Raw genomic sequence first — 27,984 nt, 5'->3', positions numbered from 1 at the left:
ATGAAGCGATAATCTTTTAAATATAAGGAAAAATAATTTTCTCTACCTTCGTAGAAGGCATAGGTCTAAGCCATCCCTTATTAGAGATTTTGGTAATAAAAATCTCTGCTTGTAGAATAGCAGTCCCCACAAAGCTATCTGCTGTGCTAATCTGGAGAAATCATTTCTTTTTTGTTTTGTTTGGGTTTTTTTAATGCTCCTCATTTATGATTTTTCTCCCCGTGCCGTACGAGCCGTGTTGCAGACGTGCCCATCTCCCATCACCGCTCCGATAGCTCTGTGCTGTTACTCGGAGTAGCAGGGCTGCCCTGTGGACCACGTGTGCTTTCAGAAATCGCCGTCCCCCATTCCAGACTGCAACCCACGAGGAGTTCTGGGTGGTGGTGATGGTGGGGTTGCGCCGTTGGTGCCCACGATGGCTTCGTGCTGTATGTATTGTATATCTTTGGCTGGAAACCAGCTACTTGCTTGCTGCTGGCTGACCCCGATGATTGCTTAACTGTTCAGCATGGGGAGATCTCATTTCATCGTGATGAAAAACAAAGTGCTTGTGTTGGTGTGTGCGCGTTGTCAGGTTACTAAATGGCAGGTATAGAGTTCAGGCCATTAGCGCGGTTAAACTTTGCACTGCGTTAAGTGCAACAGTAAATCTCCATGATTTAAACCCGTCTCCAGGTTTCCGTGCTGTCCGCCTCTCTCGGGCCGTCCGGGGGATGTTTTGCTGTTTCACAAACAGGAGGACTCCCCTGCTTTGCCTCCTCTCTTTGAGCGTTTGCTTTCTTGAAGAGTTGGGGCACAACAGCTCCCTGTTCTCCAAGTTAAACCACGGAGGCTCGTTTGCAGATGAGCACTGAGTTTATCTTTGAGGGAAAACCTACGTGGTTTACACAGGCTTTCCACAAAGGCTTTAGTAAGATAATGCTGCACGCGGTGAGATTTCACCACTGATTGACTTGGAGCACGTGTTGTTTTTTGTATTTAATCCCTTTCATATTTCCAACAGATTTTTCAGTCCAGTTTTTCAGAATTCTTAAAATATTTTGAAGTAGAGGAGCAAATATCGAATAAATTGAAGTAGGATGTTGGAAGAACATTCCTTTGTGATTTGTGTGCTGACTTGGAACAAACCATATAGAAAACCGCATATTTCTGCAGCTGGAGTTTTTAATAGTTAATTTTTGTTTCAAGCAGACACTGACGTTAAAGAACTACAAAATGGCCAATTTGCTGCTTGCTTTAGGGATTGAAATCCCACATCAGCAGCGCAGTTTTCAGTTCCTGATCCTCAGATGCTATTTTAATTAGCTGAGATGTATTCGGCGCATTCGAAATCTCACTTTATTACTGTAACATTTGGAAAGTATATTTGGGAAGCTATCCACAGTAGCTTGCTTTTTAGCCATGTCTTCGGTGCTCTGTGAACAGAATTCTTCTTTGTGCAATAAGTACTCGAAATTGTAAGCTTGATTGAATTTATTTGATCTGATCTGCTGGGACTAATTGCTGATGCAGGCTCCATCAATTATCCATCTAGAGCTATCGCTCCCAACTGATCTGGAAGCAGAAAGCAGCACTGCTTTACGTGGAGATACTCTTTCTTTGATAGTGATGCTGGGCTCCAACCAGGACTGGGCTATGAATGAAGCTGTGTTATAAATGGCTCTGTTGTTTTGTATATTTTTTTTTAACAACTGTTTCTACTCCTGAAATAGATCATTCCCTGCTTTTGGAGTGACGCTACGTATTTATGTTAAGCAGCACAAGTGTTACAGAGTTCACCAGGAGGAAGCGTTAGATTTAAGTCACGTGTCAGGTTAGTGTGATTTTTCTGATTAACTGTTTTGTTGCAAGTGCTGCTAATGACCCTGATAACGGGGAATCTCAGTCCCGTGGCAGTGACATAGGAGGTGCTGTTACACCCAACTCATCCGACTTAGGCTCTGCTCTGTGCCCAGCACTCTGTGCTCTGCTTTGGGGCTGTTCTTCTGACTCCAAACCTCAGTCAGCCCCTTGGTTTCGATTGTTAAAAAGAAAAAGGGTTGTAGAAGTCTCTATAATGGATCAGATTCAGGTAGAAGCAAAATGTCAGCAGTGCTGGTAGCTGAGCAGAGGTATCGACTCGTAATGACAAAATGTTAATCAGAATTTATGCATCTCAGAACTGTTTTGTGCAACTTCTTTTGGAGTTTTTCCTGTATTAAAGCATTTTGCATGTATAATAGTAGGAAAACAGCAGTGTGTGTGTCAGGGATAGGACATCTGTGCTGCATGAACACAGGAGATGTGGAGAGCAAAACCAAAGAGGTTGTTCCAGCAATAGCACAGTGATTTTTTGTTGTTGGCTTTGGGATCATGTTTTCCATCAGGATAAATTTGTTCTATAGTAGGTCAATAAAAAAGAGCTTATCAAACGGTGAAAGGGTTTGGAAGCATACAGAAAAGAGTACATGCCAGTGATGCATGCACCCAAACTCAATACCAGATATCAAGTTTTGGTCAGTGAAACTGACTGTGTGTGTGAAAGGGTTGTGATTTGGTGTGAACTTGGATTGCACATCTCCTAAAGGGAAGCCACTTCTGCCCATAGGTCTGTTCAGTGCTGGAACAGGACGCTGATCTTTAGAGATGTGTAATAAAATGCCAGATTTTTACCTTTTGGTGCGTGTTTTTCATTTTCAGTGGTGATAAATCAGGGAGATGCTGCATGAAACACAGGGGAAGGAGCGATCAGTGAATCATCTGTTCTACATTAAACTGTGACTCAATCGAGCTTAACGGGAATGGAACTGTCAAAAACGTTTGTCATTGGACTAATTCTTTTCCAAGTGATTCCAAGAGCTCCATTACTTGGTGTCTGTTCAACACCGGACTCTAAATAATGAAATCGCTCATGAAGTTCACAAATGTGTTTCATGGCAGTTTGTGTAGATCTACCCTTAGAAGCTGCAGAGCTGAGGAACAGGTTTGTCTTCTGTGGAGCTACTCCAAATTGAGATGACCTTCAGATGGATCCGTGTGTGTAATTTGGAGCAGATTAGTAGCTGTGGAAGACTGGGGACGATTGAGGTAGATGTGGTAGGACTGCTCAGGGATCCTTCTGTTTTGTCTTTTAGGAAAAAATGGTCACGTAGGAGCATTTATTGGGTACATTGGCTGCAAATGTCTGCAGAGGAAATGCTTCCTTCCCTTGGGAAGACTTAAATTACACCGGTTCCTTAAAGAACGCCCTTTGCCCTTAATATACCTGTCACTTTCTGGAGTTCATCTGTTGACTGCAGCATGCTTTAGTTTTCTGAGCGCTGCATTTTTCACTGCTATGGGAGTGTAGTGCAATGCGTTTTGAGGCTGCTGTCTAACTTGTTTGCTAAAAAAAAATCTGTCCCTTCCAACTCTCATAGGGTCAGAACATCTGAAGTCCGAATTGGGGCTGAGTTTTCCTGGCGGAGCAGCACGTTTAATGCTTGCTGCACTGCCTGAGGCCCCCGCTTGTTATCACTGAATTGTTAAACTTCTTCCAGCGATTGTTTGTTTTGCTGGAAAGCCACAATGAAAGCTTCAGCAAAGAGAGTCAGAGGAACAAAAGAATTCCTCGAACATTGCAAAGCCGTTGACCAAATGGACGCTGTTAGTGCTCTCCATCCAGTGGCTCTTGATTCGGTGGGCTGGTGGCTTCTGTGCTGTGTTGGCAGCCAGGGAGTCAATTAAGGACATTCCATCTTTCTAACACGGTTTTAATCTTATTTCCAGTTCCACTGCATCAGACCAAGCCAGATTCTTTTATAGATTTTGATGTTTATTGAATATATTTTTTTCCTAGCCTGAAATATGAAGTAGAAGAGCCTTTCTGTGTCAACGGCAAAATTAGGAGTGCAAACTTCTCAAACTTCAAAACTGACAGATTTGGACTGGATTATTTGGAGGCCTTTTCCAACCTTAATGCTTTTGTGATTCTCTCCCATCGTTTCTCTCCTTCAGTATTATAAATTTTCAGGCAAATATGTAATTTTTGCTCTCGGGATTTCCAAGAATGCAAAGCCTTCTAATTATAGACTAATGTATAATTGTAGAAGAGGAAAGCATAGTTCATTTAAAAAATAACAATAACTTAAATTACCTGTGGGAAGTGAAAAACATCCCCTGTTTTGCTCCCGGCAGGAAAGCAGAACAGGAGAGTTGGTGGCTCCCCCTGATCAGGCTCTGTCATGGCACCCAGGCTCTGTCATGGCACCCAGGCTCTGTCATGGCACACGGCATCCAGCGCCTGCTGCCCCACGTCTGCAAACAGCGCTGAGCACAGAAACAGCTCCTGTCTCAAAGTCCAGCCCTAGCAGCTAAGGGCTTTGCCTTCCATCCAGCTCAGATCTCGTTGTCAGTGCAAAAACTGAGCTTTAGTTTGAATTGTTGTCCGAATTCACACCAGCGCTATATTGGTTCCAAATGTTGAATGTGTTGAGAGTTGTGTTTTCCAGTTCGAGTGGAGCGTTTTAGAGGAAAGAGAAATGGATTTTTTTTTTGTCGTCTTGTTTGTGCTTTTACTTAATTATTATTAAAGCAGAAATTGGGGCAAAATATTCGAACATGATGAAAATTGTTGCTTTTTTCTACGTGGCAAAAACTGAAAGCTGAAATGTCCCCCAGGCAGCACAACAACGTTATTTTGTGACATTGAAACGCGGCAAGGAAGGGAAAACGAAAGTCAGAATTGTGCTGTGCTTAACGAGGGCTGCCTCCTGTGTGCCTCTGCGCCGTGTTTGGTGCCATGGAGTTTTATGGTCGGTGCAGTGCTGCTGATAGCATCTCAGTGCCGTTCCCCTGCATTTCCTCTCAGCTTGAAACACAGCAGAGATGCACGGCAGCCCGGTTGCTCCGGCGTGTCAGCTGTGCTGTGCGTGATATTGGGGTTGAATTTAAGAAGTAATGTATAGCAGTGTGACTTTGCAGCTATGCCTGAGCTGGGTTGCTGTGTGTCGGGACTGCTTAGGTTACCAGGCATCCATAAGAGAAGTTACCTTCATCTTGTGCTGTTAGCTTTGTGCCTGCGATCCTTATGGGTAACGCAAAGATCGAAGCACTGTTGGGAATTGTTTCGAGAGCTTTAAGGGGAAAGAAATGGGGAGGAACAGCTCCTGTGTGCGTCCTGGTGGAGCTGCTGCCGAAATCCCGTTGAGGAGCGGTGCTATCAGTGCTGTGCTTACGGAGCACGGAGGAAATAAAATGATTTTCTCTGACCGCCAGACCCTGCGAGGAATCAAAAGCAGTTTAACGCCACGATTTGGTAATTCTGCGCTTCCTCCGAGGCAGCGTGCAGGAAAACGCTTTGTTTCACTGGTCAGAGTTTTATCACCTCCTAACTGAAGGGAGCTGCAGAACTGTGCCAGCAGCAGCGCGGTGCTCTGAGCATCCCGGGATGTTCGAAAACATCCAAGGAATATGTGACAATTGGAAGAACTTTGTAGGTAGAGAATAATTATGAGTTGCACCCATCTTGTGCAGATCACCATGCAGCTGATCAGATGGCTGGCTGTGTTGAGATGTTACACACAGCAGCTCTTTGTTTCACTGAGCATTTCCATTGCTAATTATTTCCTTCGCTTTCATACATGTTGCTGGACACTGGGTAATGTTTTGCCTGAAATCTCTTAAGCTACAGCTTCCATCACCACCACAGAGGAGCTGAACGTAGAAGCCAGCGAATGGAGCTCCCAGCTGTCTTTTTAATCCAGTTGCACCAGATGCATTGCATAACAGTACCACAAAGCTCACTTTTCTGTTCTGAAGGCAGTGTTAGAAAGAGGAAGCCTTTGTTTGGGCATGGCCGTGACAGAAGTCAGCTCTGTGGCTTGTGGCTCTGCACAGACATAGGTGAGGGCATCAATTGTACTTGAGCTGTAAATTTGAAGTTGCTTTCCAATTATTTTGATCTAGGAGGGTTGTTTTTTTTTATTATTATTATTTTTTATTTAATGAAAAACTCTGTGGGTCTTCCGAGCATTAAATGGCAACATCTTAGGAATCAGCTTCAATAAAGACTTCATTTCTGTGCTGTTCTTTGAAGCCTTTTTGAACCGTTCTTTTTAGCTCAAAAACTAGACTTTCTCTCCTCTCCATATGTCTCCATACGTCTGTCTAATCAGGAGCTTGTTTCTCCCTCAGGATGGGCTCTGGCATCTCTTTTCTCCAGTTGCTCCAGGAAAAGTTTGGCTCCCAAAGAACCTTCTCATTTTGGCTTTGCACTGGTTTCCCCTGCTCTGTGTTCTCAGAGCCCATCAAAGGCTGCCTCCTGGCTCCCTCCTGCCCTGACATTCCTTCCCAGCCGTGCTTTTTTGCTGAAACTTCAGGAATATCCTGCGCTGCTCCCTTTGAAGTGTGCTCGTGCCACTTTTGCATAACTGGTTTCAAGCCCCAGCAGCCTCTCTCAGATTCCAAGCCATTTGGGCAGCTCTCTCCCTGGGGCTCCCATGACTGCCAGGTACCACCCTGCATCCTATTCACTGCCAGCCTCCTGGCACAGAGCTGCTGGCACAGCCCCAGAAATGTGATCTCAAGTTATGACTTCATGCAAAAAATTACAGCGTTTGCTTGCGAGCCGTAACCGAGATTAGAAATTGTAAGGGAGCAACGCTTTTTTGTTTTCATTTCCTGCTTGCTGGTTTGTTGCTTCTATGGAAGTATTCTGTTGAATTGCTCGGGACTGCTTTCCTCTTTGATACCATCTTTATTTGTTGTGAATTGGTTGTGTTATGCAGTCAGTCCTTCCTCTGTAACCTCTCTTGAAAGCAGTGTGGGGGTTCTAACAGATACGTGTTGTGAAATACGTGTATTTCAGAAGCAAACTTCATTGTGCCAGGTTGCCATGCTTGCCAATTAACAGACTGAGCGTATTCTTGCACATCAAATCCTACAGCTTCATACCACTGTGCTGTATCTAAAAGGAAAAACAACTGAAAAATGTGAGTCGCTTGCACATAACACAGAAAAAAGTGTCACGTTTAGGGTTAATGATTGTGCTTAATTTCAGCCAGAAGAACTGGAGACCTTCCTTGGGTAGCTTTGGTGGTGGCAGGGACAGCTGCTTTGGGGAGCTGAGTTTTCCAGGCAGGGTATCCATAGAGGGTTGTCAAACTTAGGCTGCCAACTTGGAACAGACCATAGAACTTAGAAAAGACGTATGTATCAAAACATACAAAGGCACACATGCAAAAATCTCATGGGATGGCTGAATTCCATGCTGTACCAGGCATAAAAAGAAAACAGTGGAGTCAGCGGGAGAACAGAGAATTTGAAGTCTGCGTTTGCTAGGTGTGCAGGAAAGCTGAAACCCAAATGGGTTGAGTACAACAAAAAGGAATGCGGTTGGGCAGCAATAGCTGCTTCTGGCACTTGTGGTGCATTTAGCCATTTTCTTTCAGCTCTGAAAGAGAAAGAGAAGTAACTGTGAAATTGGATTGAAGAAATCAGAACGGTGCTGCACTCGGGTAAGATCTGAAGTACAGGGCAGCTGTTCATTCGTACCTTCTGAGGCTGAGCGTACTAAAACAGGTTGAAATGATAGAAGATCCCGTGGTAATCAAACTTGAGAGCTATTTTTTCAATTCTGAAGGATTTCTTTTTATTGTCAGTGTGATGGAAGGCGATAAGAGATAAGATCGCAATTGTAATCTGATGGAGAAAGCTCGGAAGCAGAATGCCTTTGAAAGCAGCAGAGCTCCTCAATGAAAGCAAGCTGTATGCCATATGGGAAGGCAGTGGGTATGGCCAGGCTGCTGTGGCATGGTGCAGAATGCACATCCTGCAGAGGAAGGGACCTGCACTTTTGCTTTTGTTTTATCCAGCAGCTCTGCCTCCTCACAAAGGTGGGAGGGCTGTCATAACAGCCCATATGAAGCAGAATTCTGGTTTTATGCGGATTTTAATCTTTTTTTTTGCCAGTGATGTTTTTTTCAGATTATCATCTGAGTTCGGTTCAGTGCTGGAGATGCTCTGCTGGAAATTACAGCATGGTTTTGATAGCCTGGAGCAGTGATGGCCGCTGTGTGGCCCAGGGCAGCCATTTGGCCTGCCTGAAGAATTTATTGCCTGGGCTGCGGTGCTAGAAAGTTCTCCTCTGAGCCTCTGCAGCGCTGTCACTGTTTCTGGATGTGTCTGCAGCAGGGAGGAGGGGAGATGAATAGCATTCTGGAGCTGGTCTGGCTCACTCGTGAGCTTGCCCATGGGAATAGGCCCTGTGGTGAGGGCAGCTCAGGAGGTGCTCAGGTTGGGGGATGCTCGTGGGCTGGGGAGCAACTGGGAGCAGGAGGAAGAGGATGATGGCTGCAGATGGGGCGAGCTGGGCAGGGAGGAGCTGCAAAGGAGCTGCTGGGTAGTGTTTTCTTGGTGTATGTTGGGATGAGGTGGGCAGATCCAGGGCAGTAAGTGAGGGAGGAGAGCTGCCCTTGGGCTGCCTTCCCCCCAGAAGAGGAAAAACTCCAAACCAACTGAAGTCACAGCGATGTGACAATACAGGAATGACTTCAGCCTTCAGACTCCCATACAGTTACCTCCATGTTCTTGGGACCAAAGGCCAGGAACCAGTAGGTAGCAGTTGCTGGATAAATTAGGCACTGGTGCAGTGAAAAGGAGGAGGAGGTTTTGGCCTCAGTACAGCCGTGTGAGAAGTGTTCAGGATTTGTCTCGGGGAGGCCAGCTGACCATCAGCCACTAACTGGTATTGCCAAATAGAGCAAGTGGGTGATATCCTGCTGGAAAACAGAGGTTATTTTTTGACTGTGTGGAGGACAAGCCAACGAAAAACAACACTCAGACATTTTGTTTGCAGACGTGATTTCTGGAGCTTTAGCCAAAAGCACAGTGGAACAAAGACCGAAGTTAAATTTAGTACATGTCAACCTGATCAAAACCAAGTACACACAGACAAAGCCTGTCCAGATTCCGACACAATGTGGCCTGCAGTTGCCAGGGCTTGCACAGAGGATGGGATCTTGCAGGAAGGAGCTCAAGCTGTTGATTACAGCAGAGGCAGTGTATCTCCAGTGTTGCTGTGTGAATGTGGTAGGCCTTGTGGCTGCTTGTTTAAAGGTAGTAAACCAGGGTTTTTATGGTGTTGTGCAAAAATAACTCCTTGAAAACATGCACTATGACTGTCCAAGAGTTAAAAACGGATCTTCAGGGAGTGCTAGGAAGTTTTGTAAGCTCAGATCAGTGAAAACCCTTGCTACTGGGGCTGGATGAGGTATTGTTAAATTGTAGAATAGCAGTACTGAATATCAGCTTTTGGCATTTTGTTCAATGGAGGAGTGAAAGCAAGAATGCCTGCACTGCTTAGAAAGTGATGTCAGCATTGAACTGAAGGACAAGAAATAATTTATTAATAATTTGGGTTTTGTGTATGGAACTGATGCTGTGGGGTTGCTGGTAAGGGGCAGTTACAGGATGTTGTGTGTGAGAGCCGACCCACGCAGGCATAGTGCACAGCAGCAGAAGATAGATGCACCATTTCTGGAAGAAAAATGTGATTTTGCAAGGAAATGTTTCAAACAGGTAAGTGCTACAGGCTGTGAATGCCAAGGGGCAGCGAGCAAGCAGCCCTCCACCAGCAACACCAGTGCTTTCAGGGAGTCAGCAGGTCCAGGCATTGGCACGGAGCAAGAAATGCTGGGCACAAGGTTGGCTGTGAATATTTCCAGCTCCTGACATTTTTCTCTTGAGCTCATCTGCTCATTTAAGAGAAATAAACTTCCAGCATGCAGCACAACCTGCATCACCTTGTCGTGTTCTCTGAGAGCACAGCCTGGTTTTGTAGCCCAGCAGGAGGAGAAAAATGGAGCTGTGAGTTGCTTTAGATCTTCCTTGCGAAGGGACGGGTCTGTTGATAAACCACGATGCTCGTTTTGTGTCAGTTAATGCTATGACACATGAGAGTAACTTCAGCCAGCTTCTGTCTTTTCTGTCTTTATGGTAGTGTTTGTTTATCAGTGTTTACAGGGAATTGTCTTCACAACAGTCTCCGTATTATCGCTGGAGCAGATTTTATTCATTAAGCCCCTTGCAACCACAGAACTGATCAGAATACCAAGTATTTCACAACAGAGTAAACAAAGGCAAGCTTGCGGTCACAAGTACCCGACGTGTTCTCCCAGAGAGGCTGGGAAGCATTGGTTTCACGTTCCTGTCGTTGCTGTGGCTTCTAATTCCTATTGCTTGCAGGCTCGTGTTGGAGCAGGCAGAGCAAGGATGGAAGATACCATAAATTTCTCAGCATTTAAACTCGGGGAGTGTGAATCATTTCTTTCTTGGAATAACTTTAGTAGAAGAATAGAATCCAACCTGATGAGAAAAACGTGCAAAATCTTTTTCTTTTTCCTTTTCCTTCCCTGTTTCAGTGCTTCTTTTTCCAGCCTATTTTTATCATGAACGCTTGGAGAAACCTAAGAAACTTGGAGTTGTAGCGCTTGCAGAATGAGAGCACTGTGGAAAGGCATTTTGCTGGGAGGCTTGTTTTAAGGAACAGTAGACTTCCAACCAATTAGAAAAGAAAATAATTTGTCTGGGATAGTTTACATTAGATTCTGAACCATTTCGGCAACTTTGGGGGATGTTAGAAATTGGTTGGATTTCCTTCTGAAGAGATGAAACATCATTCCTAATGTAAGTTACAGCGATATCAGATGTCAAGAGCATATGGAAGCTTATATCTCACAGAGGCGATGCCAGAAGGAGAGCAGTGTGTTCAGTAATTCCCTGGTTTTACAAGAAGTGGTGGATTATATTCACTTGAATTGTAGTCGGTTACGATGTCATTCTTGGGATGTTTTATCTTGGTGATTTCAAAATACTGAATAAGAGTAAAGCACGACAAGCTCAGCGAAGATAATTCAGAGGCTCTCAGCCCTAACAGAAATATTGACAATACTTTGTTGTTTTAGGACTTGGATTTATGGTTCTTGGGGATCTATTCCACTCCTTAATGTCATATAATCCACTGAGTGCTGAACTGAAAGCCAAAACTCCTCCTGCTCAGATCCTGTGCCTGCCATTGCTCAGTTGGACTTCAGTAATTGGTGTGAAGGAATACGGCCACTAACAGTGGGTGAGAAATGGGAGGCTGTGTGACAAAGCATAGCACCTTACTGCTGTAAGCACCGAGCCAGAGCAAGGATTTCTCATACAAAACGTGGAGCTGTGTGACATGCAGTCTGCTCCATGGCAGGCAAGGGTTCACAGTAACCCACACTCTCTTTTAATTGCTGGAGATGTGAAGTTTACCCCTTTGTGGCATGTGGGAGATAGCAAGGAGATGACTTCTGTGTGGCTCATGGATTTCTAACTTGTAGTCTTTAAGTTATTAACGTGTTCTTTCTAAAACTTGGGTTCATTTTGCCAGCAGGAACTGATAGTAGAAGGGTGAAAGACCTAGGGGCAAAAAACATTCATTTCTAAAGAATTTAAAATGGTAAATTTTAGAGTTTGTCATCAGTGATCCTGATGCTGCACCACCCAACCCTCTGTAGGCTGCTTCATTGGCCCTTCCAGCTTTGAATTGACGGTGTGACAGTTAACAGCAATCAGGAAACCATTCGTCTGGATGCCTCTTCCTTTGCGTGCATCTTTCATTCACTCTCAGTGCATCCAGCATTGCTTCATACTCTGCAGAATGAAGCAGTGTTGGGGTGCAGTAGTGAGCAGGTATGTTGAGATTATCCAGAGCGAGCTTGGTCTGCGCCAAGGAGAGAGCGACTGTGGTTGTGCCATGACCTGTGGTGCATTGCTCACACTTTACTGGAATTTTGTTTGACATCTCAAGTTGCCCAGTACAAAAACCACTGTTAGAATGCATAGAGGCAAAAGCAAACCTTTTGTGTCTCCTCTGCTGCAATCCACTCTTAAGGCGCCTTGAACTGAATGGAAAAGGTTGGATAAGCGGACCTGGATGAGTGTCAGCTGGAAAGCTTTTGTATTTATCCACCCAAGGAGTTGCTTTTAAAAACTTATTTACGTAAGCTTAATTTGGGATAATAACTATTTGCTTTCAAGTGATTTGCTGCACTTACAGTGCTCAGCTAGTTGTACTAGCATCTTTGACTTCCGTAGATGCTCTCCTTATTGAAGGTCCTTTAAGATCAGCAATTAGTCTATTCTGATAAAGCTATTTATTTTTTTGTTTTGTTTTGTTAGCCTGGAGGAAATGTGGGATACATGCTAGAAATTGTAGAATCTCATCCCAGTTCTGCCACCGTAGGAAACTGGTGCATTGCATTATTTCGGTTTTCTTGCCTATGTGGGAGATATTTGCTGGTCTCATCTCTCCCAAGGTATTTTGCCACTCATAAAGTGCTTGAAACTAATACCAAACTTTCTGATAAGCTCTTCCACATGCCATTTTTATGGGAGTAAAATAAAAATGAGGTTATCTGGAATTGACAACAACTGTGAATTTCAGATTAACTGTGAAGTCTTTCTGCTCGAAATCAGTGCATCCCACTGCCTTGGAAAGATCTTCTCCTCCATTATTCATTACAAGGGCCTTAAAATTATACTCCAGTGACAAAGCCTTTATTTATTTTTAGACAATTGGCATCCACTTCTGGCTGACCTAGAATGTTTCTTTGATGACAATGTCTGTGATCCAGCTGGGTTTGCTGAATGGTTGAATAAACAAAGACAGATAGTAAAATGTGGGAAAGAAAAGGCTATTTTTATTATATTAGAGAATCTGTCCAGCCGAGTCCAGGCCTGATTCTACATGTCATATCTGTAACAGTACACTTCAGTTAAGTGCCCTTGTGGTCTCTGCAGTATTTCTGGAATTTTATCATTATTGGATTTCAAGGTTATGAGAAGGTGAAGACCAAAAAGTTCAGAATGAAGGTGATTCACAAAGGCCTCTGCCTTCCTGAAGTATGCATGGTACAGCTCAGGTTGAATACATGGAAGCCAGAGGATAAGTTCAAGCCAGTTGTTTTCTACATTATCCTCTTTTTTCATTGTTGTTTCATTTGCTGGCCATTTGTTTTCAGCAGCTTCAAAACCAGCTTAATTTTGAGAGGATAACTCTGCTGGTAGCAAAGAGCTCCGGGTCATAGAATGTACAGAAGCCTCTTGTTTTGACTGCATCAAATGGGTTTTTGGACTAAATGTTTTCCTGATCCAAGTTTTTCTTCTTCAAAACAAAGAACGTAAACCAGTTACCATGAGAGCAGTGTTGGGGGGCAACGGCTGTGATTCAAAACCCTCTGCAAATGTAGAGGAAGTTGGTCCACTCTATGAAGCTGAAAACCAAGTAGCAAAGGACCTCCTTGCATGTACTTAAATGTAGTCATTACAAACAATAGTGATGAACAAACATCCTGACGCTGTGGCTCTGATACTTCTGGCACAGGAGGAGCCCCAGCGAGCCCTGGAGTTCCAGGGGACGTAGAGCTTGGGCCAATGAAAACCATTACTTCCGCCATTCAAAGCAATGGCACAGCTTGGAGTTCCAGCATGGATATTGGGAGAATGGTTTTACAGGGAAAATACTTTCACTGTTTTGTTTGGTGGTGGTCGTTGCATGTCTGAACGAGGAGCAGTTTTTCCAGTGTGTGTACGATAACCAGATGTGCTTTGGCCTTCAAGTACAGCTGCTGTCCTACCAAGGCAGGGGTTAATTCTACCATGTGAAACTCTTGAGTACCCAACACATGCCCTGCAGGAGCCTTCTGCAATTGTAATCACCGTGTTTGTCTTGGGTTAGGAGCTTTAAAGAATTTATTTAGAATCCTTTCTGTTTATCAGTTTCTAGAATGTAAAAAAATGGCCTTTCTTGATGACTTCAGTGTAATTTTCCATGGTTCATACTCTTGGTGGTAATAAATAAAATGTAAGAAGAATAACTTATACATTTTTATAAGACTATTTTGGTCTTTTATTAGAATTTAATAACCCAGCCAAAGCTTCAATCAGAGCTCTTTAACATCAGAACAACTGCTCAGAATTGTGTAGTTGAAGGCTGATCCATTGACTGCAGGAAAACATCACCTGTACCAGTGCCAAGGAAAGCATCTGGTGAGACAGACGGAACAAAGGCAGCAAACCTTAGCCATCCAATTGGGGTTAGGAAGTTCGTAAGAGCCAGGCACATTCTAGCTCCCATCCCTGTGCCTCTGCCTCTTGATTAGGTCTCTTAATTAGATACTGACTTGGCTGTGTGTTGGGTGCACCAGGTATGGTTTCTGAAGGAAAAAAAAAACCACTAAACATTAAATAATAATGGTAAAGATTCTTAGGTTCTAAAAGAATTGGTTTTTTTATAAATGAGAGTAACTTTGTATGAGTAAGATAGCAGTGAAGGATTGGCTCAGGAAACAAATGAGTGCAAAGTTGCAAATCCAGGCTGCTTTCTCCCATGTCTTCATCCCTTCTTTTCCAATCCAAGAGTACCAGCAGTGTGCTTCTCAGTCATCCTTGACCATGTTGTGATGGTAATGATGGAGAAAAGGAACACTTTCTTACAGAAACTATCAGTTTGTGCTGTAACAACCTGGTTGGCCAAGATACCAGCATCTGTGGAATCAGCTTCCAATCAATCCTGCTGTGTCAGCATCATTTGTTACTACCAGTGGTTGTAATGGGCTTGCTGTTATCTGCCTCTTCATTGCTGATTGCCTTCTGATACAGTTTAATAGATGGCTACATGGGTCTTTGAGTTTCTCCTCAGTTGTTTTTTAAGGTGAGGATGAGTTCACCCCAAAGCAGACACTGGGACAGCAGCTGCAGTGCATCCTGCCATTTGGGATGGGGTTGGCCTTAAGTCGTACTGACAGTTGTAACAATGAAACTGGATGATTAAACAATAGCTTGGTGACAGTGGCTGCTGCAAAGACTGCCAGCAGCCCTTAAAGCTTGGTGGCTGCTCCAGTGCAAGTCTGCAGTTCAGAATGTGCAGCTGAACAGATAAAATATCTGAACATTTCTTACCTTCTTTTTTTCTCCCATTGAGTCCAAGGTAGCAGGAGCTGCTCTGCATGCCCAAGCACTGCCTGACTTCCAAGGGGCTCTGCAGGAGAGTGGTAGAGTTGTTCCAGCTGATCCTTCTGACTTTAATGGTAGGGAGGTAGGATTCAGTCATTGCAGCTCTTACTGCCTATGTGAGGGGTGAACAAAAATAAAAGCAATAATGAATATTTATGTGAGGGGAACAAAAGCCTAGCGATGAGCAGAATCTATCAGCCGCATCTTGTGTTTGACTGCAGAAGGAAAAAGATCAAGCACCCCTAACACTGGTTAGTTAGGTGTTAAGCATGCAGTTTCACGCCAGTGGTTTAAAGTCAGCAGGCCAAACCTTTGGTTCTGATCTGCAGGCTTAGCAGCAGCTCATTTTGTTTGCAGGAAACAACTCTGCGTGTTGGGAAGTTGCTGTGCTGGTGCCATTGGCAGGTCAGCATGCACATCACCATGAATCTGTGTTTGCACCCCGTCAGCCCAGCTGCCTGTGTCAAGATTTTCCAGCCAAAATATAATGATACCAATGGTGTGAGCCCTCCTGGCTGAGGTGTGCAGCTCTGGAGCTGCTGCTCAGGCTTGTTGCCCAGAGGGCCTTTAAGTGACCCTGCTGGCAAGGCTCTGGAGGCTGGAAAAACAGCGCGTTGAGAGATGATTTAGTGACTTTCTAAAGCAATCTCTTAATTAAGGATAGGCTTCTGAATACACCAGGGCTCAGAGCATCTGCACTGCTGACACGCTCATCCAGCTCAACATGTGTGGGGCTGTGCACAGGACATTAGGGCTGGAATTGCTGCTTTTTGAGGTTCTGAGAGCTGCAGATGAAATCTTGCTGCTATTTGACAACGTGTGCACCGTTACTGCAGGGACGATTAGCGCTCATTTAGCTCGCAATGATCAGCTTAACCTGGGCTGTGCCTTTCCAAAGCCCAATTCCTCTGTAGGTGAGGTTGGTGGGACTGTGCTCATCGGTGCTCTCTGCCTCCCCCAGCAGCACCTGCACGTTGCTGTCAGGCAGCTGCGAGGTGCAATGTTTCTCAAGCTCTATTGCAGGGATGCAGTTTCTATTTCATCGTTGTCCTGGCATATTGCTGGAGTTCAGTTATTAAAATAATTATTAAAATAATAAAAAAGAAAGCGCTTAAAGTATATTTCTTTTCCATATTTACTCTTCATTATCCTGGGAATAACATCCTACAGCCACCTGCCTGCGTGCAGAAAGGGAACACTTCATGGTGCTTTTATTGAAGCTGATAGCTGCAAAGCTGTAACACGTTGCCACCAAAGAGAAGAACAGATTGGATGTTCTATTGCTTTTTGCTTAAGAAATGGTAGAAAAACACCTGCAAAGCAGTTTGATTGCTTTTCTGATCCTTCATGCAACGTATGCCCTGAGGACATTCTTTGTTAATAATGCACTTTATTTTGGAGAATGATCCCAAACTCACCCAGAAGGGTAATGGATTACAGGAGATATGGGGGAAATACCCTGCTGCATGAGTGCTTTCTGTTAATGTTTTACTGTCGATTAATATCTTGAATAGAATATTTTCAACCCAGGCTGATGGATGGAGGTATGGTTTTACTGCACTACTGAAACGTATGAGCTTATGGTACAATACTCTCTAACTTACTACTGCTGCTTTTAAAGCTGTGTCTAGGCTGAAGGATTTTGAGAAAGAAATTGATGGGAAACAGATGGGTGAAAAAAGCCCATGGCTGATTTTTGTAATCATTTTTTTGCAGATTTTCTGATAGAAGAGAACTTTGCACATAGAGTGCCTTGGTGATTTTGATCTGATGATTCTGATGGCTGATGTTTGTAGGATCTGAAGCGACGGGGTTTTGAAAAAGGGTTTATGCGTTAAAGAAAGGGGCTTGGAAGAGGCACAGCTCAGTTAAGCTGATCATTGCAAGCTAAACCAGTTCTGTCCCCACGGTAATGGTGCACGGGCTGTAAAAAGCAGCAGGATTTGGTCTGCAGCTCTGAGTCTGAAAAAGAAGCAATTGCAGCCCTGCTATTTTACATACAGCCTCACGCGTGTTGAGCTGGATGAGCGTGTCGGCAGTGCAGATACTCTGAGCCCCACTGTATTCAGAAGGGTTTTTCTTTTCAACTTAAAGGTGAGGGCTTTCTAACTTTTATCTGAGTCAGAGGGATGTTAGAAACCAGCGTTTCCTCTTCCACCTGCCTGGCCAGCAGAGCCTTATTAAATTACCAAGAACTTTGAGCTCTGAGTGTTGAAGTCAATCGTTTCCTTTGTCCAAGCTGCATTTCCAGCTGTATCTGCTTTATTTCAGTTTAAGTCTGTTCAGGGAAGCACTGAGAAACACGCGTTTGGAATGAGCACCCTGAGCAGTTGTGCTCGCAGATAGGAGGGTGCTCACATTTCAGCAGCAGTGCGGAGGATGCGCCGCTTCGCAGTGAGGAATTGCTCCCAGCACTTAGCTTAGATCCAGCATTGCCCCCTGAGCTGGTGAGGAGCGGGCAGTTGGTAAGGATTTATGCTTTTCTACTGTCTAGTCGTTGTCTTTTAGTCTTAGTTTTCCTAAATTCTGTGATTAAGTTTTTAATTTCCAAAATATCCTGATGCTGCTCGTGTTCGGTTTGGACTTTTTCCTAATTAGTGACAGCAGTGAAGAAAAATAATTGTCAGTTTCGGAAGCCTTCAATGTTTGCTTGAAGCATGGCTTCATTTAAAGTGCATTCAGCTCTGTTTGCTGTGCAAGCAGCTCATTTCCCTGCAGGAACCGCAGTTTCTGCTGGGGGTGCAGCAGCACCAACCCTGCGTGGCCCACATTAATCCTTCATAGCTGGAACAGAGGGCATTGGCTGCACAAAGCAAGCTGCAGGAAGTGTCAGGAGGCATCACTTACATTTGGAAGCGAATTTAAGCACTGCAAAGAAGCAAATGTGAAAAGCATCTCGTGGTGCTGAGCTACGTTACTGAAGTGTAAGGAGACGTTTTGTACTCGGTGTCACAGTGCAGCACATGCAGCCCGGTGTCTTTGCAATGGTAACCCTTCCAACCTCTCTTAAAGAACTTCCAGCTCTGTGGTATGTTTTACTCCTTTGCCCTTGGCCACTTTCGTTATGCTTTTTTGTGTATAAGTTGGGGAAGCTAAAACTGATGGCCTACTGAAGGGCATAATCCTTAATACCATTTTGCATAGTGGCCAAGAATTGTTAATTTCCTTCTTTCCGATGCCTTTCCATGTTCATTTAGCTGAACATTACCTCTGTTCCTGTGTTTCTTCTTTCTGAGTGCCCACAGTTAACGTGTGTGTCTATGATTTCACACTGCTGGGACAGATTTCACCTGTCGTGCTGCTCTGCTCTTAGGGAACACGACGTTTGGCTTCCGTCAGAGGTTTCTGCTGTATCAGAATGGTTTGTCACCTCCCTACATTTCCACATTCCCACGAGTATTTCTGAGTATTAAGATTAAAAGCATTACAAAAACAAACAGCAGTTAAAAATCCCATAGCGTTTCTCTTGATGTTGGGATTCAATACGGGCTCCTTGGCTCAGGATTTCCCCTTTTGGGGATACGCTGAGTTGCTGCCATTCTCAATAGAAATTTGCCTTTATATTTTTAGATACATTTGGAAAGAAACCTGTTCTGTAAATAGTATGTTTTGATTGGAAGTACCGTGAACTCCTTTAACGTATTCTTTTTTCACCAGTAAATATGACACCAGCTGGACGGAGGGCTGTGTTCCCCCATGGGCTGTTTATGTATACGCTCTGTTACCGTTAAGCTGAGTGCAAGTTCTCAGTTTTGGGTATTATTCTTTTTCTGGGGAGGGGAAAAAAATAATCATTCAAAACGCTCACGAGGAATTAAATTCATTTTGTAAAATCACTTGAGGGGAATTGGATACATCTGCTCCGCTCGTTCAGTCTTTGCAAATTGTATTAAATGCTCTCAGACGAGAAACATTCAACATCCAGCTGCCCCAGGCAGGCCGCGGGAGGCACAGTTGCATGTTTTCAAGCAGACACTCAAGGTCTCCCCAGATTTGGGCTGTAACCTTTTGTGCCACGGCTTTGCAGCGTAGCAGCAGTGCAGTGCTGTGCTCAGTTCATGCAGTTTTATTGCAGACCTCAGGCAAGAGCAAGCTGAGCTGGGGTAAATTCTGACCAAAAGAGGCTGTAAACTGTCCTTCTTCCACATTCAAATGCACAGCAAAAGAAAAGGAAGAATTGTTTTCAAGGAGGAGAAGCTTGCTGCATGTGTTGTTGTGTCTTTCCCTGCTGGGCTTACAGGGGAACGGGAAGAATCGTTTTTGTAAATGGCATTTATTTCCCTGCAGATAAAAATAGGCTTTCAACACATTTTCAGTTATGCGCAGGCAGATAAATGAGGATGCAGCCTTCAGAGCAAGGGCACTTAGGTGATAATTGTCTGTAATTATTGCCGTGCTCCCATTGGAACAGGATTAAAGTGTAAGATTTGGGGGAGTTCGGGGTTCCCTTTGGCCACATCCAATGTTCTGTATCCACCAGGAGTTGGACTCAATGATCTGTGTGGATCCCACCCAACTGGGGCTATGCTGTGGTTCTATGAAAATTTTGCATTTTCAGCACAATTTCAACCCAAATGAATTCATTCACCAATTAAGTCACCGTTTTCCTGATAGGTTTCTCTGCAGCACCGCAATGAAAACAGATCCAACCACACAGGGGTTGGTGCGGAGGTTTTAAGGCCTAATGAAGCAATGGCTGTGGGGGTTCTGTGTGCTGTGCTGAGCTGACAGGGCAAAACATGGCAATGAATGAAAAAGAATTGAACTTTGGACCGTATGCATAGATGCCAAAATCATTGAGTTTGGGCTTTAACGAAGCCCAGTGTGTCCTCAAAGGTGCTCACCTATTCCAGAGTGCTGTGCAGGAGCTGAAGAGGCTTCAGTGATGGAGTTAATTTCATTTATAGCTTTTACAATTATTTTTTTTTCACACAGACTTGGATACCATTCTCTATTTTCAGTCTGTGTCTTTTTATGGGGGAAAAAAAAATCATATTAATTGTTTTCCCTTGAAAAAGCACTTGCCAAGCAAGTCTTTGTGACGTGTACCCAGGGGCCATTTGCATAGGAAGGCTTCTCCATGCGTTGCTTCAGACAGCTGGCAAGCCCCTGGCATCTTCCAACTTGAACCCTGCACTCTTGAAAATGTAACAAAAGACAACTTCCATCTTTTCCACAAGTGATTCTTTTGAAAACCCAAATGACAAAAGCTTGGGAGAAATGGGAATGGATGTCTTGTGCGGGTTAAAAAATTCCTTTGCAGCTTCCAGAGGTATCTACTGGTAATAATCTGCCATACAACAAGGAATACTGCTAACTCAGCAGGCAGCGTCATTTGTTGCTTCTCTTCTAATCACAGTGCTCCTCGCAAGCAAAAATGCTCCTTTATTGCTTGCTAAAACAGAAACAGGAATCTTGGAGAGCCTAGGTAGCGAGGGAATGAATCTCTCATGGGAAACCCATCCCTACCAGAATTAGTGGAAAAATAAAATCCAAGCCATAATGAGTCAAGAGGATGGGTTTGGTTTATTAGTTCCAAGAAACACCCGAGTAAAGGCTCAGAAAACAAGTGAACGTCAAGTGTGAGTCTGGCGAAGGCAAAGCATGGCCAGAAGAGGCCCAGGGCAGCAGGGCAGGAGCTGAGCCTCTTCCAGCAGTGCTGTGCTTGCAGGGCTTGGCTTTGCCTTTAGGAAACGAAAGCCCACAAGGCAGAGCTGTCACAGCAAGCACAGCGATCTGCAGTGCATAACCGGTACCAAATGGGTGCGTGTTCCTCGCGTGGCTTCAGTTGTTGTGTCCTATGCAGGTTCATGCACTGAGTAGTAGCGGGTTCATTCTAGTTTCTGCATAAAAGAACGTATCAATGGATATTGTGTATTTAAATGAAGCTGTTCTTTCGAATGTTTTTCGTGTCGTTCCTTCTCGCTGCCCTTAGCTACAAGTGTTTGGAACTGAAAACAGAGCCTAGGAATTTCCTAGAAAATAATCCATCAGGGACAGGCACCAGCCTCCCCCGAGAAAGGGAAAGCTTAAACGTTTAATGGCTCTATTAATTAAGTTCAGTAATTTCTCAGACTGTTGAAAATGTGTAGACGTGCCTGACGGATCCGCTGGGTTATTCAGCACGGGAGGCTTTGAGGTAGCGAGAGGTTTTTCTGATTGGGTTTTGGCAGTGTTTCAAAAGGGGCTTTAAGCCGATAAATGGAAAACGTGAGATGCGAGGGCTGCTGGCTCTCCCTGCTCTTAACACTTGGAGGGCTGCAGCGTGCTTTGGGTGGCATCAATTAAGAAGATTTGAGATCCGAGCGCTGATGTGTGGGACCGTCTGTTGTGACACGGCTGTGGGTTTGTGCCCTGCTGTTGTGCGGTGGTTCGCAGGGCTGTGGGCTGGGTGCTTGTGCTCAGTGATGGGGCAGGACGTGGCCTCAGCACCTGCCGTGCCCTCCTTTATTGGAGCTTAGATTTAGAGGTGTGAAAGACAGAGGAAGAAAGCAGCATGCACCCCGCAGGTACTGCGTATCAACCACCGTATTTCAGGGTACGTTCCCCTTATTTCTCATTTTAAGAAAGGAATGAGGTGGTTCTTTTGCCAGAGCTGGGCTTGGTTTTGGCATCGCTTCCCACATTCCATCGACTTTGACCTCCAAGAGCAAGGGGGGGGACCCACAGAGATCGTTTTGGATGGAGGTAACACAGCACCAATAGAGTGACAGCAATACAGGCTGACTGCCAGCAGAGAGGGCTCCGGGCAGCCCCTCCAACACAGCCTAGAGGAGACAGAGGGTGGATATGGGGTTACTGTATGCAAGAAATAAGGCTCTTAAGAAAGACTGAAATGCAACGAGATCAGAGAGAAAAACGTCTGCTGTGAATGATCTGTATCGTGATGTGAATGATGCTGTAATAATCTTTCAGATGATGTTCTGGAAGGTGAGGTTGATTGCAGGAAAAAAGCGCATTTCCCATGTTATTTTTAGAGTTGTTGGCACTCTGCTGACTTGGAAGACAGAACATCAACGGGGCAAATTGGGGTTCACTGTGTTTAATGATGATTGCTGGGGTGGATTTACATCCAGCAATGCCTGCAGCAATTGAATAAACATTGCCAGCAGTGTGACGTGGCTGCAGGAGGTGATCACAGTCTGTGTTAAACGTATGAACATCTCAACAGAGATTCGTTTTTCATGTTAGATTTTAGAAGCTAAATCCCCAAGTTGTGGATTGGTGTGCAGGAATGCCGTGGATAATTCTGCTCAGCTCATCCTCTGCAGAGATGCTGTGTTCTCAGCTTCTCTCTACAAGAGTACTTCAAAAAGCTTATCTAAGTGAACCAAAGGTATACGTTTAGTGGATTATTTTAAACTGTAATAAGCCCGTGTGTGGGCAGCAATTTACAGAATTCAAGCAGATTTAATTCATGTATCTTGATTTCGCTTTTGAGTCTAATTAAATCGAATTGAGTGGAAATCACTTGAATTATGAATGAGATTGTCTGCTGAGGGATTTGATCTAGCTTGGCTTACTCTCTTAAAAATATTCTGTGTTCTAGATAGGCACTGCTAAGCGTGTGCATGTCTGGATAGCAGGACAGATAGATGGACTTGGGCACAACACCACCTTTACCTTAATCCTAGGGGCTGCATTGTGATACTGCAGCTCCTGGGGGGCACCTTGGGTTGCCCTGGTTACCTCAGGTGCCCCAGCTGAAGTGTTTGATGCTCGTGTTCTCAGCAGACCTGTTCCTGTGTGCAAACAGCAGTTGTCCTGCTTGTCGTGCTTTGGTTTCGTGTTGTTCCATTTCAAGCAATTGGGAGTTTTGCTGTTGGTCTGACAGGACCTGGCTCAGACCTTCCTGTTTTCAGTGTCAGCTACAAAAATGCCGTTATTTTAGTTGCTTGGTGTTCTTCTGCTTTGTGGACTCAGTAGTTGTTAGTAGCTGAATGCAGTGCTTGGTTACTGTGAGATAACCACACCTTGGGGGGGGGAGCATTTTATTAAGATATATCCTACAACGCTGCTTTCCTTTGAAGCTTCCATAGTGCACTTTGAGCAATGCAAATCTTAACTTAGATGCATTTTGAAACAGATTACCCTGTGTCATTTTCCATTGCAGCTGACAAAGTCCTGCGGTGCTGACATTCCTGGCTGCATTTCTTACCAGCTCACAGTGTAAGCATTCCCCAGCACTCAGAGCTTTCTCACAGCGTCCCCCATAGGTCTGCTCAAGATCTGGGGTCTGGCACTGTGTGTGCAGTGCCTATGGGTGTTGGGAGGAGACAGAAACTGGTTCAAATTGGCCAAATCTGAAAACAAGGCAATCTAAATGATTTTTAGTTTTTGGTTTTTTTTTAGAGAGAGGAATTAGGAGCATGTTGAACCGCTTTCCCTAACTGACCACGCTAGTGAAATATGTCTAAGTATGCACATACATCCATATGCTGTACAAAAAAAGCTGTGCCTTGGAAATGTTTTCACTGCGTGCAACGTAAGCATTTGTTAGTGATTTTTCCTAGGTTAGAGCTCTGCTGAGCTGTGCCGTGGGGTTGGGGGACAGGAGGTGGTTCTGCTGTCACAGAAAGAGCATCGCTGATTGGATTTGGCCCTTCTGTCTGCTATTTTTGCAAGTCACCTATAGAAAGAAAAATGAGACCAAAGAGGAAGAGATCAAGCAGAAGATAAAGCCCTTTTATTCTGCTGAGGTTTTTTTCCACGGGGTGCTGTAAAAACATACAGGAATGAGGTGTTGGGTGGAGCAAACGCTTTGTAAAACCTTGGCTTGTTGGGAGGGCTCAAACTATGGGAAAGTGAAAGAAAAAGTTGAACAAAATAGCGATGAAAAGAATTTTGTGAGGGTCAGGTGTTTGAAGCAGAGCAGTAAGGAGGAAAAAGTTACGTTTTGGACCAGAAAATATGGTAAATGAAGCCAAAGATTTCACAAAGAAAATGGGTTTTATTTTTGATTTTTGAAGTGTGGAGTTAATTACTTTAAGGTGAAAGTGATGTGCCTTTTGGGAGCTTCCTAGGAATGACTTTGTGGAAGAATCCCTGTGCGTGTACTGATGTGCCCCAAAGCACTCAGCAAACATAACGAAGATGAAAGCAGCATCTATAAAAGCAGACAAAAACTTTGGGTATGTCTATACGCGCGTGTGTCAGCACTTGTTTTTCCACGTGTGCAGATTTTGCTGGTTTGTTGCTTCATTATGGTTGCAAATTGAATTCTATCCGAATGGTCCTAATGAGCGCACTGCAGTCGCCTTCAGCTGAACGCGGCGCTGCCTTTCTGTAGGGAATGCACTGCTCACAAACTTTCCCTTTTATTAAGAGCATAACCAATAATTGAAATACAGTTTAAGAGATGTGGTATTGTCGGTTTTAAAGCTGAACTCTTTTTGCACAGAGGGGTGTGATTTAAAAGGCTCAGATGTGCGTTTCGGCTGCTGTTGCACCGCACTGTGTCAGTTCTGTGTTGTCTGAATCCACCAGCAGATTTTGGGGAGGATCTCAGGGGTCTGATTGCAGATGCGAGGTACCGACGTTGAATCTTATGAATCATAGAAGGGCCTGGGTTGAAAAGGAGCTCAATGCTCATCCAGTTCCAACTCCCTGCTGTATGCAGGTCACCAACCAGCAGCCCAGGCTGCCCAGAGCCACATCCAGCCTGGCCTTGAATGCCTGCAGGGCTGGGGCATCCACAGCCTCCTTGGGCAACCTGTGCCAGTGCCTCACCACCTCTGAGTGAAAAACTTCCTCCTAATATCCAACCTAAACCTCCACTGTCTCCATTTAAACCCATTCCCTCTATGTAATTCTGAAAGTGCATTGTAAGTTGTTATGATTTTGAAAGTGCATTAATTAGTGAATGAGGCAGTTGTCTGTGAGTTGCACGCCGTCCCTTCCCTGTGCCGTTACTGGTTGGTATGCCTCTTGAATTACAATCCTAGTTGTGGCACATCTCCCAGCCTGTTCACACCTACTGTGCAGGAGTAGAGTTTTGACTGCTGATGTACGAATTAGTAATGTGGTTAATGGCCAATGTGAAAGCCCAGGCAGGAATTGTGTGGATATTTCCAGCGACGATGAAGGATTCGGCTGCAGAGCAATGTCAGCTGAAGCACAGGATCCCATGACAATCCCAGCAGTGCACATAGCACAGGGCTCAGTCTAATTGGCTCGCTATTTCCAGGGGGGACAGGGGGATTTATTTCCTATTTTAAACCTGTTTTTAAGCGCAGCTCTGGCAGTGGAGTCCCTGCCAGATGTGTGGAGCTGCTGGTAGCGGCCCGTGCCCTCATTTTATGTATTTGGAGCCTTTCTGTCAGACAGTTCTCCAAAAATACCCATAGGGAAGCAGTAACCACCTTTGTGCACACGTGAGGGGATGGAAGCAATAATTTGCCCAAATCACCTAAGTGAATAGGGAGCAGAGATAAGAACTTAGGAATCCTGGATTTCTTGTTTGCATTTTTGAGCTTTTGCTCTGATTCATGCTAGATTTTCTCGTGCTTTTACTGGGGAAGAAGCCAAAGCTTGCTTTCTTTTGGAGGAAAACGGCTTGATTCCCTTCTGCTGTGCTTGAGATCACATCTCAGCACTCCTTTTTGCAGAGGAGCTTATGACTAATAACTGGAAATTCTTCCAGTTCTTCTGTGGGCAATTAACAAAATGTATATCGCTGTGCATTGAACCACATCGGGAAACTCTTCCGCAGTCCCCTGACCATGTCAGATGGGAACCAGAGCTGCAGAAGTCACTCAGTCCACGCATTCACTGAGAGCTCTCATAGCTCTGACACACAGTGCAGTTCTGCATATTCAAATCCATCACACTTAGCAAACAGAGGAGCCTGACGTATTTGTGGTGGTTGTTTCCCTGTTGTGTTTCATATGAATGAGTTCTCTTTTGCTGTGTTGCAAATGCAGTCGTTTCAGGAGGCAAAATGAAGTCACTCGTTTGTTTTAAATTATATACACGCATATGTTAAATATATTAGTGCTGGGAAAGCAGTTGTCTGAAATGCAAAGGCTAGTTTATGGTGATTGGGATCTCTTAAGCGAGTCTAAGGGGAATAAAGGCATTGGAAATCACTAGGCTCTTCTTCAGCATTTATGCTTGTGTGTCTTCAGTATTCTTGCAGTAAGAATTTTACCTGCAGCCACTGTTATTTGTGCATTCCATATTGCTATGGGTAATACAGCAGTCTTTCAAGAATGACACCTGTTTTGTTAAAAAAGAAAAAAAATAGATGTTTTTTCCAGTAGTTATGTTGTCACTGGAACTGCCCTAATATTCATCCATCCCGTGGTTCATTTTCAGTACTGCTGTACTGACAGGCCTTCGTGTCTTCAGTGCACCACAACAATAAGAAACAAGGCTTGGTGGCACCATACGGATGGGCTTTAATTTTGCCATAACAAGGTCCAGTTGGCACTCCATCATTTCTGTGAGATTGCTTTACTGTTTGAATCATCTGCATGTCGTTGTGCATCACATATTATGTGTGTTAATGATTGAGTTTCTTTGATGTGCAAATCCATAAGCAAAGATTCCAGCTAAGGTAGCCCAGTACAGTAGATTCGGTCCTCCTTGCTTATGGCAACTGAAGCCCAAAGATCATAGAACTGCTTTGTGGATTCTTTGCATCCCTTGCAAAAAACATTGAATGAACACTGCCAGAAATAGCCTGAAGTCAGCAATTTGTGTCTTCTAAGGAGTTTGCTTTGATTTTCATAAGGAGAAACGAGGATTTCTATTAGTTAGGTAGCAGAATGCTCTGTTCGTCTAGCAGTGGCCCACAGCTGCGTGTAAAAACTGTGAGGGAACTCGGAGCCTTTGGTTTTTGGCTAAAAGAAATGCTCGCTTTCAGAATGTTTTTATTAAAAAGTACCATGACAACTTTGGAATATCTGCTTCATCCTTGCTTCTCCCCCCCCTCCCCCCCCCCACTTTTTCGAGTCGTTAATTTACAAGCTAATGAAAAAGGTTATGATCACAATAAAACAACACGGAGCCGTAAATCACAAAGCCTGTGAAAAATACTTGGCAGTGTTTCGTTAGATGCTGGTAAGGTCGTATGGTGTTCTGCTCTGGAAATGATGCGTTGGGACCAGAGACCCAGGTGGAGCTGAAGGTTCAGATGTGCAGGGCTTCGTGTGCCCAGGTGGGATCAGCTCAGAGCTGGGCTGTGTGGGACAGGAGCTGCTGCCTGGCACGGAGCAGTGCTGTGCATTGCAAGGCACAGCTCAGCAAAGCGTTACGTTTCCTGCTAATGTAAGGAAGGGAAACATTTTTCTTCAGTTGCAAAGAGAAATATTGGCAAAACTGGATACTGTAGCTTGGAATGTCCTGTAAAACAGCGTACGTGATTTACATTCTGAAGGTTTTCCCCTTGTGTTGAGGGGAAAGTGGCTTGTTTTCTCTTCGCTTTTGCTTCTAAGTGATGATGGGAATTGAGCTCAGCACTCGGTCCTTCAGGATATTTGGCCAAGGCTTTTACACTGAGCTGTCATCTAATCTGCTTGGTGTTTTGTCACTGTTGTTACTGCAAAATTCTTTACTTTGGTAATAATGCTCTGCATATTTCAGAAGAAAGGACGACAGCCTTTAGGTAGCTGTTTACATTGAAAATGCAGTGCGTTTTGCATAGCAAAACTCAGGTGGTTTCATTATATAATAAATCTTTCATAGCCTTCGAACGTTCCTTCAGCTCAGCCTGTCCCATAGGAGTCCCATCGCGTTCCCAAAAACACACAGCCTGCCGTCAGCCAGTTTCCACAGCCCTGGCTTCTCTGCTGGGAACATTCTGTATCTGGGCAGTTCCTATTTACCTGGGATACCAGCAACTTCAGTTCCTTGGCAGTTAGTTGCTCCTCAGCCAGATAGTTCAAAATCCTGAAGCATTTCAAAGGAATTTTTGGTAATTGTGCTGCCCTGCGAATCAAGTCAGTAACAACACAGGCATTACATAAATATTCTTCA

The 27,984-nt window shown here is 44.4% G+C and overlaps 1 protein-coding gene across 10 annotated transcripts in view; it reads left to right on the top strand.

Annotated features, from left to right (window-relative positions):
- The window catches only part of LOC125699466 (BTG3 associated nuclear protein), a 126,848-nt gene that overhangs the window by 76,304 nt on the left and 22,560 nt on the right, over nt 1–27,984 (top strand). Inside the window, exon 13 of one of the 10 annotated variants that reach the window (XR_007379572.1) lies at nt 1,713–7,475. The exons of 7 other annotated variants lie outside the window; for them this stretch is intronic. Coding sequence is in view for 2 of the 3 variants with exons in the window: in XM_048959029.1 (XP_048814986.1) it covers nt 15,364–15,525 (162 nt within the window). In the remaining variant the exon portion in view is untranslated. Of the gene's footprint in view, nt 1–1,712; nt 7,476–10,922; nt 15,304–15,363; nt 16,914–27,984 lie in introns of those variants that run through there. 2 more of the 10 variants (XM_048959029.1, XM_048959032.1) reach the window with 2 other exon arrangements.

The sequence above is a fragment of the Lagopus muta genome, chromosome 12 (genome assembly GCF_023343835.1).
Source record: "Lagopus muta isolate bLagMut1 chromosome 12, bLagMut1 primary, whole genome shotgun sequence".
NCBI lineage: Eukaryota > Metazoa > Chordata > Aves > Galliformes > Phasianidae > Lagopus > Lagopus muta.
This window is presented reverse-complemented; position numbering and strand designations above follow the sequence as displayed.